The sequence below is a fragment of the Mustela nigripes genome, chromosome 14 (assembly GCF_022355385.1).
Source record: "Mustela nigripes isolate SB6536 chromosome 14, MUSNIG.SB6536, whole genome shotgun sequence".
Classification (NCBI taxonomy): Eukaryota; Metazoa; Chordata; class Mammalia; order Carnivora; family Mustelidae; genus Mustela; species Mustela nigripes.
In genome coordinates, this window is record NC_081570.1 from 45,392,614 (window position 1) to 45,414,593 (window position 21,980).

Genomic DNA, 21,980 nt, shown 5'->3' on the forward strand with positions numbered 1-21,980 from the left:
GGGCGGTCCCTTTGCCGCCCCTCCCCCGCACACCTGGTGGCCCCCGGCGCTCCTCGTCCCCTCCGCCGCCCCGCCCGGCCCACAGCCGCCGAGGCCGCCACTCGCGCCGGGACGCCCCCACGCCACCGCCCGCGCGCCGAGTCTGCCTCGCGCCCCTCGGCGTCTCGGGCCTCCCCCGCCTGCCCCCCCTCCCCCGCGAGCCCGCTGCACTGTGGGTAGGCGGCGGCCGCACTGAAGAGCCCGCGGCGGAAGCGGCGGCAGCGGCCGCACTCGCACTCGCACTGAGGAACCCGCGGCGGAGCGAGGCTGCGCGCGCCGAACATGGCTGAGAAGCAGAAGCACGACGGGCGCGTGAAGATCGGACACTACGTGCTGGGCGACACGCTGGGCGTCGGCACCTTCGGCAAAGTGAAGAGTTGAGTACGCGCCCGAGGCCGCCGCGCGGGGCTGTCTGCTCGCGGGAGGCCGGGCCGAGCGGCGGGAGCCCGGCTCCCAGGGCCGCGGGCGGGCACGGGCCTGGCGGCAGGTGGAGCGGGCCCGGGAGCCCCGCGAGGGCGGCGGAGCGGGGAAGGGCGGCGGCGGGGACGACGGGAGTCCCGGGGTCTGCGGGGCGCTCGCGGACCTGAGAGCCCGGGAGCGTGAAGCCGGAGGTCCGGCTGTTGGGCAGGGCGCCTTCCCGCTGAGACGGTGTGGGCAGCGCCGGGGTAGTACCCGCCGCTCGTGACTGAGTCTCCAGCGCGCCAGGCGCCCCGCTGGGTGCTTCGCGTGGGATCTCATTTAATCCTCACAGCCGCTCCGTGCAGGTGTTGTCCTCACCTAGACGGTGAGAAAACGCGGACCCCTAGAGGCTTGGGAATGTACCCAAGGTCACGCAGAAATGGGCAGAACCAGGATGAAGTGTAAAATGTCTTCCAGTTCTGGCCAGGCCGGGGACGGCTCTGCCGTCCGACTCGTTCGTGCTCCAGCACTCCGGCGGGGTTGCTGGGGCCGACCCTTTGGAGCAGGTTCCGGGGGCCTGCAGGTGGGGGCGTGGACGCAGGAAGGCCCCTGTATGGGCTCAGGCCTTGACAAGAGCTGTGGGTCTGAAGGGGGCTTGGCCTGTGGAAGGAAGCCTAGGAAGCCTTCTGGGATGGGGAGAGGTTCCTTGGGGTTGGACCTGGGAGCGTTCGGGACTGAGGCCGCCAGAACTGCTAAGACATACTTTGCTGAGGTCTCGGTGATGGGATCCCATTTTGGGTGTAGAAAAACAGGCTTGTTTAAAAAAAAAAAAAATTTTTTTTTTTTAACTTGTTACTAGTTAAGTATTGAACTTTTCCCCTTTTGGCTGTTTATGAGTCACATGGGATTTAATTAATTGGCCCTGTCTTCTGAACTAGAGCCAGCTTATTAATATTTTACGTTTGATTGTTGTAAATTCAGAATTATAAGTCAAACGTTAGCTCCCCCCCCCCTTTTTTTTTTCTTTTTGTTGTAAAGATGTTGGGTAGGCATTCTGGAGATTTTACTCTCAGGCCTCTATTTCCTTTTAAAACTCGTAATTTAGCCTCAAGCCTTGCATGCTGAATAGGTAGAAGGGATTCATTCATTTCTATGGCAGAGATCAGCTTCTATTTACTTCCACATAGCTGACGCTCTTCTATTTGGAAAACCCTTATTGAGCACCTACATTGTGCTAGACGCTGTTTTAGGCAGTGGGTATACAGTAAGGAACATAAACCACATTAAAATCTCTCCTTCTGTGGAGCGCGTATTCCAGTAGGGGAACACAAAAAATAATCAGAATATGTATGTGAGATATGTAGTATGTTTAGTGCTACTGAGAAAAATGAGTGGGGGAAGGGAGAATGAGTTTTGTGAGTTAACCATTTTCAGTAAAGTGGTCAGGCAAAGTCTCACAGTCAAGGTGGTATTTGTGTAAAGACCTGAAAAGCTGGGGCGCCTGGATGGCTCAGCCATTAAGTGTCTGCCTTTGACTCTGGTCATGATCCCAGGGTCCTGGGATTGAGCCCTGCACGTGTCCCTGCTCAGCGGAAAGCCGGCTTCTCCTTCTCCCACTACCCCTGCTTGTGTTCCCTCTCTCGCAGTGTCTCTTTCTGTCAAATAAATAAAATCTTAAAAAAAAATGAAAATAAAAACTTAAAAAAAACCCTGCTAAGTTTATTAAAGTCTTTGAAGTCCTATGTGGGCGATAAAGTCCTGGGGTATTTATAAAAGACTTCATAAATTGAGTGGATAGCTAAGAGAATCTGTTCAGAATGAATATAGGAAGATCCAGGCATTATGCCTGGAAGGTTACCTGTCATTAAATATCATTACTGAGGACTACTGTGTTACCATATTATACAGATACTTAAGCAAACTGTGCCTTTGCCATCTGGGTATGTACACTCTCAAAATTACATAATTTTGCCTACATCCTTTCAAACGGTGTTAGAATGTTTGTCTTTTTGAATTCTTTTACTGTACTCTGTATGTAGACTAAAACACCCATCAGATCAATTGGCCCATTGTCAAAGGCCGATGTAAATCTCTTTTGCATGTATTCTTGTGCGGCATCCAGGCATTGGCTTCTTAAAATATAAACCAATGGAAGGCACATTGGTTTATGAGAAATCTTTTTCCTGGAGGACCCAGTCTAGCGAGCAACCAGTCAGAAGGGTGTTTTTAACACTATGTTAGAGCCCCTCTAATTTATGCTATGATTTCCTACCAAGATTGGAATTAGTACCATTGTTCAATAAAAATGATGGAAGTTGCTACATTTCAGTTATTTAATTTTTCAGGGGACAAGAAATAAAAGAACATGTATTTTTAAAAATAAAAGTACACCTTTATTGAGGTATATTTTACACATTTTTCACCCATTCCAAATGTACAATTCAGTGATTTTTTTGGTAACTTTACTAAATGATGCAACCGTCACCGTAGATGGAACAAACATCAATTTTGAAACAGTTTTATTGCCACAGTAAAGATCCTTCATGCTATAGTTCATCTTTGTTCCTACCAGCAGCTTCAGGAAACCCTTAATCTGTTTTCTGTGTGTATAAACTTGTTTTCTCTGGACACTTCTGATAAATGGAATCATTCAATATGGAGTCTTTCATATTTCCTTTAACAGTGTTTTTAGGTTTATGGATGAGATTGCATGTGTCAAGAGTTTCTTCCTTTTTATTGCTGAATGATATTCCATTGTGTGGATATGCCACCTGTGTCTATACCTTCACCAGTTGTTTTCACTTATGGGCTGTTATAAATAATGCTGCCACTACTAATTGCATGCAAGTCTTTGGGCACATGTTTTTATGTATCTTGGTTAGATACCTAGGAGAAGAATGGCTGGGTCATATCGTAGTTTCCTGTTTAGCTTTTTGAGAAACTGCAAACTATTTTCAAGAATGGTCCTACCATTTTACAATTCTACCAACAGTGAATGAGGGGTCTCCTTTCTCCACATCCTCACCAACACTTGTTGTAGTCTGTTTTAAAGGCATTTTAATGGGTGTGAAATTATGTACCATGAGGCTTTAATTTCATTTCCTTAATGAGTAATGATATTGAACATGTTCAGGTACTTATTAGCCATTCATATATCTTATTGGGTGAGATGTCTGTTCCTATCTTTTGCTTATCTCATGAGAAGAATTATAAAAATTTGTTGTAAATTCTGGATTCGAGTCCCTTATTAGATGAAATTTGTAAATATTTTCTACTAATCTGACTTTTCATTTTCTTAATGGTGTCTTTTGAAGTATAAAAGTTTTGAATTTTCATAAGGTCCAATTTATTGATTTTTTTTTCTTTTTATGGACCTTGCTTTTGGTGTTACAGCCCAGAAATCTTTGCTTTAGGTTTCAAGGATTTTCTCTTAAGTTGTCTTCTAAAAGTCTTCTCATTTTTATTGTTTCAGCCCTTACGTTTAAGTATATGACCCATTTTGAGTTGATTTTTGAGTATGGTATAAGATGAGGTTCTAAGATCAGCTTTTTGAATGACTATCCAGTTGTCCCAGCATAGTATGTGTTGAAATGTATGTATTGAAAACACTTGCACTTTTAATTATTACATAGATTTAGACTTTGTAAAGTTAGTTTTTACTAAAAAATGTAATAGGTGATTTAGTTGTTTTATATATATATATATATTTCATTTATTTGTCAGTGCACTAGAATGCACGAGCAAGGGGGAGCTGCAGACAGAGGGAGAAACAGGCTCCCTGTTCAGCAAGGAGCCTGATGTAGGACTCTATCCCAGGACCCTGGGATCATGACCTGAGCCAAAGGCAGACACTTAACCAACTAAGCCACCCAGACATCCCATAGATAATTTAGTTTTATATGGCTGTAAAAACATGGAGATGGTGGAATAAATAGGCTTTTTTTTTGCCTTTTCTCTTAACTGTTAGGCTAATTGTAGATTTTGAAAAAATTAACTTCCCTTGTAGATGTATCAGTTTATAGACTGAAGTTAGGTACAATAAGTGAAAATTCAGAGTGGCATAATTTTCATTTGATTGCACTCATTTCAAGTAATTTTTATTCTTTTTAAAGATTTTATTTATTTATTTGACACAGAGGGAGAGAGAGAGCGAAAGAGAGAGAGAACGAGCCGGGAACAGTAGCAGAGGGAGAAGGAGAAGCAGGCTCCCCACTGATCAAGGAATCAGATACCAGGACTTGATCCCAGGACCCAGAAAGATCATGACTTTCATGACCAAAAGCAGCCACTTAATCAACCGAGCCACCCAGGTGCCCCTCCAGTTATTTTTAAAAAGTATGTAGAAATCATATGTAAAAAATATGTAGAAATCCTCTATTTGGTGTTAAATAATGGAAGGCTTATTTTAAATGTTCTAAACTGATTTTCTTCATTGTTCTGTTGTTCTGTTAGATTTCCAGAGGAGTGCTATCAAAACAAATTATGGGGGCTTCTAGGATTTAAAAGTAATGCTTTTTCTTACTTAAATTTTTTCTCCACATTGATTTAGGTCATACTCTTTTCAGGACAGGGTAGAACTGCTATTTATGAGCTCTTGTAATTAGACTTGTTCAGTTCTTACCTAAATAGTAAAGGTGATAGAAATGCTGGAAGAATAGATTTGTTCCTTGTGTTATGAAAAGACTGGTTCAAGAAAAAATACATGTAATAGAATGCTAATTATTTATTTAAAAAGAAGCCTACTTTTTCAAGGTGAGTACTGATAGATTTGCTTTATGAAATATTTATTCTTCATCAGAATTGTACACCAAGAGATACTTTGCAATCACACTAGCCTCTTTCTAGCCAGTAAAGTCTCATCAAGGAATTACCTTCTCTGTTTTTCAGAGTTACTTGAATGACCCACAGAATTGGCTTTCAAGAAATCAAGTATTTATTTTACTAATTCCTCACTTATTTTTGAGATATAATAGGAAAGATAAACTGATGGAATTTTTATTACATTTTTTTAAAAAAAAAAAAAACAAGCTGTTTTACCTTCTTTGAAATGTAAATACCAAGTTCTAAATGATAAATTGAAAATTTGACAAATATCTGGTCAGTTGGTGGATCTGAATGTTGTATATTGGTAGTGGGACCTGAATGTGGCATATTGGGCCCTTGTTATGATTGTTTTTTGATTCCATGTAGTGTCATAGTCCTGAACAGACATTTAACCTCTCCTGAAGGAGAGCACTAGAACAAATAATATATTAGGGCCTTTATCATTAAACTGATTTTAAAAAAGATTTAATTCCCCCAAATGGATATTTTTAATTTTAATTTTAATTTTTCCTTCTAGATTTTTTTAAAGATAAATTGCCATACAGGTGAGTGGCAGTATTGTGGAGATAACTATGTACATGGCTCTTGTGAGTCAGTTCTGTATCCATGTGTTAAGTGTTAAGAAATGTTTGCTGTGTTTAGAAATGCCTTCAGTTCTGATAGAAACATTGAGACAGAGCTCTAATAATCTGCCATTGTGTTTTGGATGTGTGCATTGAAGAAAGTTCTAAATGACTAACTTATTTTTGTTGTTACGTAATACTTAATTATTAGTTTTTTATTAAAATCCGCTAGTCCTTTTTGGATAAGTCATGTAATCCCCCCCATCTGAAAAATGAATAAGAGTGAAAGGGAAATAATAATGAATATTCAAAAATCTTTTTAAAAAATGAATATTCATTTAAGTTATTAGCTGAATTGATTTTACTTTTAAAATTATGCAAATTCTAAATGAGTGTTAAATAGTAGTTCCGAGTAGTAAAGTTCTATTTCTTCTCAACTATTAGAAGGTTAGTGTTGAATCAAAATCAGTTCAGTGATTCTCTCAAAAATTAGGTGAATATTCACTTATCTTGTCATCCATGTTAGTTTTCCTTAAAATATTTGGTAGTATTTGTCATGGTGACACTGCCCTCATTTATTTTTCTGAGATTCCTGTAGTTTCCTTGATGACAGGGAAAGTATTTTGTAGAGAAAGTAGTTAATTTAAGTCAAGATGATAATTTAATTTGACTTATAGAAGATCTAATCACAAATCAAAAGGCTCTTAATAAAGCCTTTTTTTTTTTTTGCTGACTTAAATATCATTAATATGATTTCAACATAGGTAATTTGGTCCTTAATTTCTGAATGGATTTTGTTCATTTTGTGTAATCAATTCACTGACTCTGAAAAGATATTTTCCCATAAGAAACAATGTTATAAATGGGGGATAAGTTCAGGGTAAGTCCACAGAGACAACATTGTATATATTACAAAGAACAATGGATTTGGAAGACCTGATGTGGAACTTCTGCTATGTTGTAAACCAGCTGTGTGGCCTTAAACTAGACTTGATCTGTAAAAAAGAAAATAATAACATATGTTCGCTTACACTGTTGTGAGAAGAACATGAAAAAATGTAGGTGAAAAGATACTCATAAATACTTAACTCTTATGTAATCTTATGTAATTATGTACTTACTGTGTACTTAAACTCACAATTAGCTGAATTCTGAGAATAACCTGTGATCTGGTTTTGAGACCAAAATTTATTTAATGAAGGGTAGGAAGAGTTTACTATCTTATGCTTTTTGTTTTTCTCTGGTCTCCTTTTATAATTCATCCTGATATGGTCAGAAAACTCTCAGTCTCTAGATGCTGCTCACTGTCACCCTCTCCCATACACTGCTCCCAATGCATGTGTGTGAACATGTAATTTCTATTCTAGATCCTATGCTAGCAATCACAGATCTCCTGAAAGGAAGAAGCAAAAGTTAGAAGGAAGAGAATGTGAGCAGCAGCAGGCAGTTTTTATTTATGGGTCATTTTCAGTGCCCTGTCTACTTAGAGAAGAAGCACAGTTATACAGTTCATTTTTTTTTAACTAGAGAAAATGTACTTTGAGCTAAAGATGTCTTCCTAATAAACTTCTCTTAATATATCTACATAAGTTAGGATTTTTGAAGTTTGATCATATATCTCAATTACCTTAGTTTTTTGGACTTTGATCCATTTCCAGTGCTGACACAGTGCTGCTTTATCTAGGTGTGTTTCTTTTTGCTGTTGTCTTTGCTGTTGTTGTTTGGTTTTGATTTTGGTAAAAATATGCCAAAATATTCACTTATCTTGTCATCCATGTCAGTTTTCCTTAAAGTATTGGTAGTATTTGTAATGGTGACACTGCCCCATTTATTCTTCCAAGATTCCTGTAGTTTCCTTGATGATAGGGAAAGTATTTTGTAGATAAAGTAGTTAATTTTTTTAAGTCAAGGTGATAATTTAATTTGACCTGGCAGAAGATCTAATCTCAAATCCTTTAAAAGGTAATGAGTAAGTGGGTGGCACAAGACTCCTAAAATATTGAATATGTTATAAATAGAGCAAATCTACCTGGTATGTCTTAGACACAAATACAAGAGCACCTTGAATCAGGTTGATTTTATGGATTTTATTAAATGACTGAACTGCATATATAAAGCAGTGTGTTTATTTTGAAATGTAGTGAACCATTTATTTTTAGTATAGTGTATGAAGGAAGGAATTTCAGGCAGCTCTTATCTCTGCTAATAATAGAAATGTTTTCACCCCTTCAAGGGGACAGTATTCTTGCTTAAGTGCTGTCTTATGTTTAACCATGTTTGCCTTGCCTCTGATAAATTTCACCATATTTCTTTAACTGGTGGCTTTGTTTTTAGAATGGTAATAATCCTTTTAATTCTGCCCTTAGATTTGTTTTTAAACAACCTTTTATATGGTTAAAGAAATTATCAAATCATGCAATAAACATGTCTCATTGTGAATGCCAATGTATTGACTTATGAAAACGCTTTTTTCAGAGTTTTTTCTTCATATTATTCATATAATTTTATGTAGTATTAAAAACACGACTCATGTGCTCTCTTTTAACATCACTCAATTCCTAAATTTCAAATTAGTAACAAGGTAATTATCTAGCTGTCATAATTGAAAATCTGGAATTAAAAATTTTAAATATACTATAATTTTTTTCCAAATTCTTACTTTGCTTGATACATACCATAAATATTAGTTAACTTCACTTTCTTCTTAAATATGTTTGAGTATGACTTGGCACTATAAATTATTCCATAATTCACTTCTTCCAGACTTAGTTAATGAGATAATAAAATTAAAATATATTTAACATTTACTGTGTTTAGTCATGTTGGATTTAAAGCAAAATATTTTTACCAGAGTTAAAAATGTGGCAGTGATACTACTATAGGTGATTTACTAATTTAAAACAATGTGGGAAGTAATCATTGAGAATTTACCTAACTCAGTCTTGTCTCACATTTGAATTTGAAGCCAAATATATGATAAATCTACCTTTTACTCAGATTTACACCAGGCTGTCCTTAGTGCTTTACTAATTCACAGTTAGATGACATGACAGTTATACTGTATGCTGTAAACTTGATTTCAGCAAGAATTTGACTTTATGTTTTACAGTAGCTTTGTGGATAAGATGAAGAAATGTGCTCTTTGTGGCTTATTGCTGCTGAATAACTATTCCCAAGGAAAGTAGGTGTCATCCTAAAGGGAAATCTTGGACATTTACTTTAATAATGATAGTAATATTTCTTATTGGGGATGGTACAAAGCTAGATGAGGTAATTAATAGACAAATTACAGAAGCAGAATTTAAATTTATATTGACTCTTGGATTGCTAGGCAAAATCCAAGAAGTTGAAATTTAATAAGGACAGGTGTCAAATCTAGCACTTAAGTTAAAAACAAAAAGCAGGCACATAAAAGTAGAACAGTTGATAGTAGTTTCTGAGATGCTGGGGTTTTAACTTACCACAAGCTTAGGAAGTATATGTTTTAAGTGCTTCAAATGTAAAAATTGTTATTGGAGTGGAAATAGATGTATATTAATTGGTAGTTTTAGAGGGATCATAGTTCTTGCTGTAGTTTGTATTAAGCTTAAGTTTGAATATTGAGTTCATTTCTTGATGCTACAATTTGAAAAACTTGGCCAATTATATTTCATTGAGAGAATGACCAATAAGGCGAGCCCCAAAAGAATGCTGTATGAGATAGTGTAAAGCAAACATTTTTTGTACTATTAGAACATGTATTTTTAAGTGTAATAGCAGTTTTTGAATAGCTAACGTACCATCATCTAGGAAAAGGAGTCACCATATTCAGTGATGTTTTGAAGGATACAGCTGTGACTATTGGGTAAATATTTTAGGGAGGCAAATTATCCAGAATAATGAGGATTTGTCTGTCAAGGAACTTGTTTAAGAATGGTACCACTGGGGCACCTGGGTGGCTCAGTTGGTCTGCCTTCGGCTCAGGTCATGATCCCAGGGTCCTGGGATTGAGTCTTACATTGGCCTTTCTGCTCAGCAGGGAGTCTGCCTCTCCCTCTTCCTCTGTATCCTCCCTCCCCCTCCCCTCTGTCTCTCAAATAAATAAATAAAATCTTAAAAAAAAAAAAAAGGCGCCTGGGTGGCTCAGTTGGTTAAGCAACTGCCTTCAGTTCAGGTCATGATCTTGGAGCCTCGGGATCGAGTCCCATATTGGGCTCTCTGATTAGTGGGAAGTCTGTTCTCCCTCTGACCTCTCCACTCTCACAATCTCTCTCTCAAATAAATAAATAAAATTTAAAAAAAAGATGTAAGATTTCTGTCATTGACATATTTACTTATATTCTAGATGGTCATCAAGATTCTTACTACAAAATTTCAATTTTTATTTATTTATTTATATACTTTTTGAATTTCAGTTTTTAAAAAAAGATTTATTTATTTGAGGGAGAGAGAGAGTGCATGCACTTGAACATGACTGGGTGGGGAGGGCAGGGGCAGAGGGATAAGAAGACTTTCTACTGAGCAGGAAGCCTGATGTGGGGCTTGATCCCAGGACCTGGAGATCATGCTCTGAGCTAAAGGTAGGTGCCTAACTGACTGAAACACCCTGGTTCCCCACAAAATTCCAGTTTTGAGTGGAAGGTTGGCATACATAATTTATAAAGTCTTTTTAAACTTTAATATTCTAATATTGCAAAAATAGTTTTTCTGATGTGATTAATTTCCACACCTGTTATGACTTCAGACTTGTGTTAAATCAACCTTGTAGTCAAGAACAATTAAAAAAAAATGATAAAACCTGGAGGGGCACCTGGATGTCTCAGTGGGTTAAAGCCTCTGCCTTCAGCTCAGGTCATGATCCCAGGATCCTGGGTTCGGGCCCTGCATCAGTCTCTCTGCTGGGCAGGGAGCCTACTTCCTCCTCTCTCTTTCTGCCTGCCTCTCTGCCTTCTTGTGACCTCTTGTCTGTCAAATGAATAAATAAAATCTTTAAAAAAAATTATAAAACCTGGATAATGTAAAAATCTGTTTGAAGTCAGCCAGGACTTGGGTGGTCAATATCTTCCCAGTGAGAAGAAAAATGCACTAGAGCAGGTCTGCTTTTTGTTTGGCTTTTCTGTTTGAGCCATTTGCTAATTTGTAATTATGATACACATAAGAAGCCAAACAGCAGTTGCTGAAAGGCAAAGGAGATAAGCAGAAGTTGAGTCTTGGAGAGAAAGCTGTTGGAGTTCACAACTAATTAAGGATGAGAGCCACTGGTAAACAGTTGGGTTTCTGGTTGCAGCCCTCTGAGGACTGAAATTCTTTTTAGAATCAGGTTAATTACACACTTATTAAGATTATACGCCTCCTATTTTTATTCTTTGGAGGAAGATCATACCACCTGGAGCTTCTAAAGCTTTTTCATGTACAATGTTGAACATTCCAGGAGATACTAAGATAATAGGAATAGACTCATGGGTGAATCAGATGTTAAAATTACTAGACATGCACTTCGTGCACTTTAACTGGATTATTGTGTTGAAGATGGAGAGTTTTAGCAGAGATCTGGAATCTCTAAAAATAAATAAATAAAGGAATTTTGTGACTGGAACATATAATAATTGAGTTAGGACTCCATGGATGCTTTAACAGCAGATTAGATTCTGTCGAAGAGAGAATTGGTGAACAAGAATATAGGTCAGAAGAAATATCCAGACTGAAACAAAGGGAGGCAAAACGATAGAAAGTATAAAAAAAACAGTGTAAAGTCTACCTTTACAGAAAAACAGTCTAAAATCACCTGTAGAAAAACAGTGAAAAGTCTAACATGTATTATTGGAACCTATAGGTTAACAGTTCCTTATAGGCTTAGGATCCTTTTCCCCTATGGAAAGATGACAAAAGAAGGCTTACCTTCTTTTGAGAAAGTTTCCAAGATAAATGTGGTTTCTCAGTTCTATTACCATAATACCAATATTTATTTTGAAAATAACCTGTGATTATTAAATTACAGCTGGACTGAGAGGTCTCTTAAGGGACATGTAATGCTCCAAGGAACTGTATTACTACTTCATGATTCCACGATTATAAAACTTGTACAGAAAAAGATATTCCAGCTTCCCTTTATGATGTCTCTTCTGACTCAGTGCACCCCCTTGTGGGAGGCTTAGAAGCTTCATGAATGGGCAGTTATTTGATGTGCTTACTGTTTGAGACATACAAATGCTGGAATAGATGGTATCCATTCATGTGAGTGTCATCCCCCACAACCTACTCTGCGTGTGTGATGTGGGGTCTGGAGGCAAGGATTGGATGTTTTAAGAACTGGTAAAGATGAGTTTGATTCTGCCATACTGATATGCTGTGTTTCTAGTCCCAAATCTTTCTAAGACACTAAGTATAACTGGTGTTAGGTCACTACCTCTTGTGCCCTGTGATCATGCATGTTATTTTGAACCCAAGACTACTGATGATCATACAGATTTGGACACTATGCATTTCCAGAGGGAGGAGAGAGGGAATGGGGAAGAAACAGTATTTGAAGAGATAATGGCAGAAAGTTTTCCAAAACTGATAAGCGTGTCAAGCCACAGATTCAGAACTCTGTGAAACCTAAGCAGAAAAAAATAGAGGAAAATAATTCTTAGGTACATCATTGGAAAACTTCTGAAAATTAGTTCCCTTTGCTTGAGGTTTTTTTATACTGGAGTGGACTGAATCTGTCTATGCAGAAATGAGAGAAGATGTTAAGAGAGAATTTTTTTTTATTTTTTTAAAGATTTTATTTATTTATTTGACAGAAAGATCACAAGTAGGCAGAGAGGCAGACAGAGAGAGAGAGAGAGAGAGGGAAGCAGGCTCTCTGCCAACCAGAGAGCTCGATCCCAGAACCCTGTGATCATCACCTGAGCCGAAGGCAGAGGCTTAACCCACTGAGCCACCTAGGCCCCCCTGAAGAGAGAATCTTAAAAGTATCCAGGAGATACTATCTTCAAAGGAACAATAAGCCAATTTTTTCAACAAAGCAAGGAAACAATGGAATGGGATCTTCAGGGAGGTGAAAGAAGTGAACCACCAGCCTATAATTTTGTACCCAACAAAAATATCCTTCAAAATTAAAGGCAAAATACATTTAAGATTAGCATAATTTGAGAGAACTTGTCACCTGCAGACCCACAGTAAACAGAGCATCAAAGGGCATTCTTTCAGACAGAACAAAAACATGCTTCCCCCGATGGAAGCAGGAGGAGATGAAGAACATCTCGAGGGTCAAATATGGGGTAACTAAATAGATGCTGACTATACAAAATAATAATGTTTTGTGTGATATAAACATATATAGGAGTAAAATACAACAGAAAAAGTGGGAGATGAAACAGAGCCAAAGTGTTCTGAAGTCATTGATTGTCTAGGAAATGGTAAAGATACTAATTTATACTAGATTTCTGGTAAGCCAGAGATGCTTGTTGTAATCTCTAGGGTAACCACTGAAATGAAAGTTTAAAGGCCCTAGGGATAAAAAAAAAAAAAATTAGTTTGGTTCTCATTTTGTTTTGGAATGCTAAGTCATTCCACAGTTTTACCTTATTTTTTATAAAATAAGCTCTATTGAGAAATACTTGAACACTTTTACAGTGTAAAGCCAGTATAAACATTACTTTTAAAAATGAAGCTGAATACAACATATCACATAATCAGTTCTCAAAGAAGTTAGCTGAACAGCCTTTGCCAAAAATTCACACCTTCAGGCTTTCCTGATCTATTTAAAATAGCACATTTTCCCACCTCCAGCCTGTCACTCATTTGGTACTTTATTTTCATTGTTCTCCATTATATTATGTTTGTTTGTATTCTCCACCTGAATATAAGTTCCATTTATACCTGTTTTCTCAGCATTTGGAGGAATTCCTAGTACACATTAGGTACTCGGAAAATATTTGTCAAGTGAATGAATGAACAAATGGCTGCTCAGAGGGTAAAAACAACTAGGAGAAAAAGATCTTCAAGTATATGAGTTTGTTCTCTTAATAAAAATATGAGTGAATGTTACATACTGTACTGTGGGACTGTTTGAGTCCATGTTTGATTTTCTTGACATTTGGCAGCTCTTGATAAATACCTTTAACCTGTCTGATCCACAGCGAAGGGTACAGCCTTACCCCAGCCTGCATTTTGTCAGAACACAGCAGTTTTCCTTACTTGACTCTTCTCATCCTTTGTCCCTCCTTCCTTAGCCTATCACAATTAAGCTTCATTCCTTCATTGCCCTAATTTCTCAACTCAAGCGCTGGAGTTAAAACAATTAACATGGAGTAAACACTCTTGTTATGTTATAATCAAGAGAGGCTGATAGTTGGGAGGTAAAAGAATGTGAATTTTGAGCTTGGGCACTGCAGGCAGGTATAGCATCTTGCCACTCACTGTTGTCTAATTCTGAATTTCTTTAAACTGGTTGTAATAATATTTACATTATAGTGTTCTGGGAATTAAATAAGACACATATAAAGCACTTAACAGAACTTGTTTAATCAGTGGTGGATAAAAAGGAATAAAGTCTTTTTGCTTCCTGTTCAGAACTATTCTTTAGAGAACTTTAAAGGGCTTTCAGGGAAAGGAAATTTGGAGAAAAGCAATGAGTCTGTATTTTGTTTCACCATGGGTGAAGAAGAAAGGAGCCTTGTGTTATTTTGGCAGAAGTCTGGAGATGGTAGAGGTTGGAACATATGTGCCTCAGATGACTCTCCTGACTCCAGAGTGAAAGCTCTTGATACAATTGAGTAAGGATGGCTGCTGCTTGTCAAGGCCCTGCTTGCTGACTTGTCAGAGCCTAAGTATGGATAGAATGTTATCCAAACATTCTTTCTTAACCTTTTTATTAAGCTCTACCACATATACAAAGATACATACATTCTAAGTGATTTTTTTAAACCTATAATCTTAGGTTTAGTGAATATTCACAAACTAAACAGACACATAAAATCACTAAAGACACAGAAAATGACCAGCATCCCACAAAGCCCCTATTTGAGCCCCATTTTAGTTACTCTTTCCATCTTCCACCCCCACCAGGGGTAACTACTGTCCAATTAGTTTCACCTTAAGTTTGTAGAGGGACACCTCGGTGGCTCAGTCAGTTAAGTGTCTGCCTTCGGCTTGGGTCATGATCCTGGAGCCCTGGGATCAAGTCCCACATGGGGCTTCCTGTTCAGCAGGGAGCCTGCTTCTCCTGTCTGCTGCTCCCCCTTGCTTGTGACAACTCTCTCTCTGACAACTAAATAAATAAAATATTTAAAAAAACAAAACAAAACAAAAAACTTTGTAGAAACAGTAGCTATTTTGTGACGGGCTTCTTTCACTTCAACTTGTGTCTGTTGCACATTGCAGCATTTAGTTGTAATTTGTTAATTCTCATTGCTGTATATTATTACATTAAGACTATACCATTATTTATCCTTTTTTTTTTTTTTTTTTTTTTTAATTAGGCTCCACTCCCAGTGTGGAGCCCACTGTGGAGGGGCTTGAACTCACAACCCTGAGATCATGACCTGAGCTGAGGTCAAGAATCACATGCTTAACCCACTGAGGCTACTCAGGTGCCCCTTTTTATCCATTCTGATACTGACAGGCCTGTGGGTAATTCTTACATTTTGCTTATTATGAATATTGCTGCTTTACACATTTTTTTGTTAAGATTTTATTTATTTATTTATTTTTGACAGGGAGAGACACAGCGAGAGACGGAACACAAACAGGGGGTGTAGGAGAGGGAGAACAGTCTTCTGTGGAGCAGGGAGCCCTGTGCGGGGCTCTCTCTTAGAACCCTGGGATCATGACCTGAGCTGAAGGCAGACACTTAATGACTGAGCCTATGCTTTACACATTCCTATACATGTCTTTTTCTATTCATAGCATATTGCTGTATGGGTAAGCATACATACTCAAAATCATATCCTTTAAGTATTTTAGAAATAATGTTTTTTCCTACTTTTCAGATTTTTGTCATTACTAAGGCTACTTTTTTTTTTTTTTAAGACCTTATTTATTAAATTGTCAGAGAGAGAGAGCACAAGCACGGGGAGCAGCCGGCAGAGGAAGAAGCAGGCTCCTTGCTGAACAAGAAGCCATATGCGGGACTTAATCCCAGAACCCTGGCATCATGACCTGAGCTGAAGGCAGATGCTTAACAGACTGAGCCACCCAGGCACCCAAAAGGGCCACTTTTTGAATCATCAACCATAGATTTCTAGAGCACCCATTCGTTTTTATTTAAGTTATTTTGAATCTGTGAACAATACTGTAAACAGGTATCCACTGACATAACATTAGAGCTTTGGGTTTTTCATTGTCTTACAGAGTTATACTTAGGAATTTCACAATGTTGTAAACACATAGTATACTGCTTTTTAAAAACTTTGATCTTTATAAGGCTTATTTTATTTAAGATATTCTAAATTTGTAAGTATGAAATCACTGTTCAGGAATAATTGTCATATTATCATATCCTTGATAAACATCTTTTATGTTGTCTACTAATTTGGTCAAGTGATTTTTTTTCAGCTAATGATTGATACATGTTTAGGCAAATGTGTCTTTTTCACATAGTTATTTGTTCAAAATAATTTAGAAGCAATCTTTCTAAATATGAAAGGTTTATGAGACCTTGAGTTTGAGAGAAGAATCTCTTTTTTTCTGAAGTATAATTTTTGGTTTTAAAAAATCAAGTTTTGTTTGGAATATGTGGTATGTTTTTTGAGAAAAGGATTTTGTTGTATTGTTTTATTTTTTAGTCCACGTGCTGTTTCCAGTCATTTTGCCAGTGGCAACAGAACTCTTTAGGACTCTTGAAAAATGAGAAAGAAACAAACTCTGCCCCCCCAAGAATAGCTTTGGAGATAGCAAGATACTTGAATCACAGCTCTAGCATTAATTTCTTATATGAATTTGGGTAAGTTTCTTAAGTTCTGTGATCCTCAGTTTTCCCCACAAGTCCTTTTAGTGTTTAAATAAGAAAAAGTATACAAAGTACTTGTAGGCACACTTGTAGGCACACACGTATATATGAAGTGCCCAGTGTGCTGTAACTACTCATTATTATTATCTTATGCCTTTGAGAAATACCTTTCTTCCTATTGATATCATAGCCACTTTTCTCCAAATTCCTTTATTTCCTGAGCCCTGAACTTGTATGCTCCTTTTGCCTTGCTTTTGGAGACCCCACTGGTTCCTTTCCTCAGCACCCTATAATTTTCCTTCCATTTCTTGGATCTTTGGTACTGAAAGCATAAGTCCATGGACCAGGACAATAGCTTTTTATAAAGCTCTCAAAGCACTTGATAACTCTGTATACATTTCTGCTGTATATACATAGCGGAAATTTAGGAGTGGATCACTGAGCCAGAGTATAAATGTTTAGTTTTAGTAGTTACTGCATATTCTGCACCAATTTACACTTTTCCCATGTGTTTGCAATAATTTATATTCCCACCAGCAATATAGAAGTTCATTACTCTGTATATTCACCAGGGCTTGGTATTGTTTGCTTTTTTAATTGTTGCTGAGTAGGCATATTGTGATATTGTATTATATTGTTTTAATTTACATTTCCTTGGTGACTAAACGTATTGAGCACCTTTTTATGTATTTATTGACTAGCTACATCTCCTCTTTACCAAATTTATTTTCCTGGAAGACATTTGATTTCTTCTGAAATGCTTAGACGTTAAATAAATTGCAGTCCTGGTGCTGATGGTGATTTCTTCTGTTAATACTTTTCCGCATTTAGGAGCTCCTGGAATGTAGTACCACAAGGGATTCCTTGGAACTTAGAATGTGTAGATAATACTTTTATACTTTGTCTCTGACAGATATTTGTTGGTTTTTCTCATATATGAGAGATTAGCACACCCAATTTGAAATCCCCTCTCAAATTCTAAAGCTGCAATACAAGTAGTATATGAAACCTAAATTATATGTTCAAACAACCATTAATGTCAGTCATGCATTCCATCCATACAGAAAGTAGTTACTGAACGTCAATTGTATGTTAAACACTGTGCCAGATGCTGCAATACAAAGTAAAATGAGACACTGACCCTGCTCTGAAGGAGCTGATTGGTTTAAAGAGGGAGATCAATAGCAACAACTAGATAGGTAATTATAGCCCTTGATGTTAAGTGCCATCATGGAGAGGAGTGCAGTTGTGCATTGGAGGGTCATTTAATCCAGGCAGTTGAGTTGTTGGAATGATGGGGGAATGCGGGTGGTGTTTCAGGAATGCTAACTGGAATGGTACTTGAGGTAAACTTCAAAAGACAAATGAAACTTGGATAAGTGAGACATTGGAGATTGATGATCAGGGACACAAATGGTTCACATGTTTAACAGAATTCATTTACTATACTCAACAAAATTCTACTTAAATTTACTGAATGCTTATCATGATCTAGATATATTGTTAGCCTTGGAAATTAGAGAAAGCACAGCCCTGATGGGGAATTCAAAATGGTTCTAAATGACTGAAGTATACCATTTGAGTTGAAGGAATGGTGAAAGATGATACTGGAAAGGTACACAGGTGCCTAACTATGTATAACATAAATGCTTTTCTTATCTATGAAACTAAATGAAGCCTCTACTATTAGTCATTCAAATTACCTCCTTGTTCCAGTTTTTCAACTATGTGCACAGAACATACTAGGATAGGTTTTAGCTTACTAGTAGTATCAGTGGAACCTCCATTTTGTGTGGTACCATAATTTGATCTATCTCAGAACTTCTGTCCATCACCATTATAAAAAGTTCTTGAATCTTCCCTTTGCTTTTTATTTCAGTCATCTTGCCTTATCTGCATTGGAGGGTGTACAGAAGACTGATCTTTCTTGCTATTGAATATTTCATAATGTATCCCCAAATTTTCTCCCTTGCTCCTTAAACCTAGGGTCGGTTTCAAGGTCTCACCCTAAGATTGCTAGGCCATGAAGGGAATCTTGTAGCTAAGGCACTGAAAAATCCCACTCTAACTAGAAGAGCTATGTCCCTAGCATCTCAACTTGGAATTCTGAGTACCACTGTACCCAACCCCAAGTCATTATTATATACAGTATTAGATTCTATAGTACTTTTAACAGTAGTATTATTTTAGACATGAGTGAAATCTGTTGGGTAATCATGGGACGCAATATACTCTGTAATCAATATATAATCATTATGAACCTAGGTTTTAGAATCAGACAGACTTGGATTTAAGTAAGGATTTTTGAAAAAGATTTATGTATTTGAGACACACACAGAGAGCGCGTGCACTTGCACAGGGGGCAGGGGGAGGGGCAGAGGAAGAGGGAGAAGCAGGCACTGAGCTGAGCAGAGAGTCCGGTGTCGGGGCTCGTCCCAGGACCCCGAGGTCATGATCTGAACTGAAGACAGCTGCATAACCAACTGAGCTACCCATACGCTTCTTAAAGACTGATTTTGTTTATCACTTGGCATTTTTAATGTCTGTAAGCCTCAGTTTTCTGTAAAATTTCCTCATGGGGTTCTTATAAGGTTAAAATGAAGTAATGTATGTAAAAATGTTTACCATGTGTGGATATATATAGACATACAGCTGTTAGTTGTCCTTCCCAGATTAGTGGGAAAGAACCATTAGCTATCCTCAAATAATCCCCACTAAAAATCACACAGGAGCTTGCTATCTGAAGTTTGTATATGCTTCTGAGAAAGATCTGGGTTGCAGTTAAAAGCTGTAGTCATGGGTCACCTGGACTGAATAATGTCCATCTCTTTTGTACTTGGTCAACGTGCTTTCACTTAGAGACCCTCCTGAGGGATTTAGTGTATTTTTGTAGCCTAAATTTTAAGTCAGGTCATCCCAAATGCACCCTGAAAATTTTAGAAACTTCTTTAGTTATACTGAGTAATATGGTGATAGACTTGATTTTATTTGTTTAGGCTAATAAAATGGGAGCATAGCACTACATGTGGGAGCATAGCACTACATGTTCCACTACATGTGGAGCATAGCACTGTCATGTTCCAATGAGGTGATACTTTTCAAGGGTCAGAAAAACTTACACATTTTGTACATTGGTCAGGACTTTGTATAGGGATAGGAAATATCATATGAAGCTATTGGGCCTGGGGAGTATATAAAATTAAATAAATTTTTTGTGGACTGAAGCTTTTTCTTTGGTGACATAGTTCAAATTATTATATAATATGTACATGACCTTTACAGCAGAGGGACATTTGACAACCCTTGGCTTTTATTTGAGCCTAGCAGAGAAAAGGATCATAATTCAGGCCTAAAATAATACTTTTATTTTGTAATTGTTCTTTTTCTTTGTTTTACTGGCTGGATATAGTAATCTTACATGATATATTAAAATTGAATGGGAAGTAGTTACTATGAATAGTATGGAATAATGTATAGGAAGAGAGTGTTTCCCATTATATTTGATAAAATTGTAGGGTCTATGCTTGTAAAAAATGCTAGACTTTATTGCGGGTAAGACTAGAAACTTGAACAGTTTATTTCATCTTGCTACAAAACAGTCATGTATTTACAACTACATAACACAGTTATATGAAGTCCTAAATGTTGTGTATCCAGAAAAATGTAGAGCTGGAAAACATCCAGGAAATGGCAACTAAAATCATCAGGAGAGTAGAGTGGCATAAAAGACTTACATCCTTCAGTGTGGAATGACCCTTAGGGACTCTGAAAAACAATCTGAGGGTTTTGAAGGGGTGGTGGGTGGGAGATTGGGGGAGCCAGGTGGTGGGTATTACGGAGGGCACTGTGTTGCATGGAGCACTGGGTGAGGTGCATAAACAATGAATTCTGTTACGCTTAAAAGAAATTAAAAAAAAAAAGAAAAAAAGAAAAATCTTAGAGCTGCAAGGGGAATTAGACTTGCTCTAGTCCAACCTGTAACTTAATGCCGGAGTCTATCAAATGGTAATCCTGACAAATGGGTGAGCTTCTTTTGTTTGAGTATTGGACAGTACATGCTGCTGGGTTTAAATCTTGGCCTTAACCACTTCATAGCTGAACAACTGTGGAAAATTCTTAACCTCTCTGTGCTGCGTTTTCCAGGCTTGTTGCTTATTGGTAGTAGCTTTATCCCTTGCAGTGGGTGAAGACTACAGGGGATCTGATGTCCAGCCCCTCCTATCTGCCACTGAGAGATGAACTGAGAATCAAATAAATGTTAGTGTTGCACAGCCTGTAGGAAAGGAACACTCAGTATATGATTTCACAATTATGTGGAATTTAAGAAACAAAACAACCAAGCAAAGGGAAAAAAACCAGAAAGGCAAACCAAGAAACAAACTCTTAACTACAGAGAACAAACTGATGGTTACCTTAGGGGAAGTCAGTGGGAGGATGGAGATTAAGGAGGACACTTGCTCTGAAGGGCGTTGGGTGGTGTGTGGAAGTGTTGAATCACTATATTGTACACCTGAAACTAATATTACACTGTATGTTAACTAACTGGAACACCCAGCATCTAGTTCAGCATCCCTGAACTAGAACTCTGATAGACCACTGGTGAGAGTACAAAGCTGGGAAAGTTTAAATATAGACTTGTTTGTAAGTTTATTTAAATATAAATATATTTATATATCATATATTTAAATATATGATACATATTTATATAATGAATATATATTTTATATTTATAAATTTATTATATTTATATTATATTTATATTTAAATATAAACTTACCACACAACCGAGCAATCCAATACTGGATAGAAATAGAAATCTACCCAAAAGAAATGAAGACACATTGGCCTCACCTACATACTCTCACCACAGACACAAATAGCAGACTTATTCATAATCTCCAAAAACTGGAAATTACCCATATGTCCATCAACTGGTGAATGGATATATTTATTGTATATAATTGTAAGATACACATACAAGGGAACATTATTCAGCAATAAAATAGAATAAATTGGTGTATAGAAAAAGAAAAAAATCCACAAAAGTGGATGAATCTCAGAAGTATTAACATATAAGAAGCCAGAGTTGAAAGGCTACATGCTGTATGGTTTTGTTTGTAGAATATTCAGAAAAATACTACAGTAACAGAAAACAGATCAGTAGTTGGCAGGGATTGGGGTGGAGGAAAGGGACTAACTATGAAAGGATATGGTGGAATTTTTATGTGATGTTGTAAGTA

At 37.6% G+C, this 21,980-nt stretch overlaps 1 protein-coding gene across 4 annotated transcripts in view; it reads left to right on the forward strand.

Moving 5' to 3' along the window:
* Positions 1-219: 219 nt before the first annotated feature.
* PRKAA2 (protein kinase AMP-activated catalytic subunit alpha 2) overlaps positions 220-21,980 on the forward strand; it is a 65,138-nt gene continuing 43,377 nt past the window's right edge. For 2 of the 4 annotated variants that reach the window (XM_059374881.1, XM_059374884.1), the window contains exon 1: positions 220-415. In XM_059374881.1, the coding sequence (XP_059230864.1) occupies positions 322-415 (94 nt within the window). In that variant the 5' untranslated portion in view covers positions 220-321. Of the gene's footprint in view, positions 416-16,601; positions 16,735-21,980 lie in introns of those variants that run through there. The other 2 variants (XM_059374882.1, XM_059374883.1) reach the window with 2 other exon arrangements.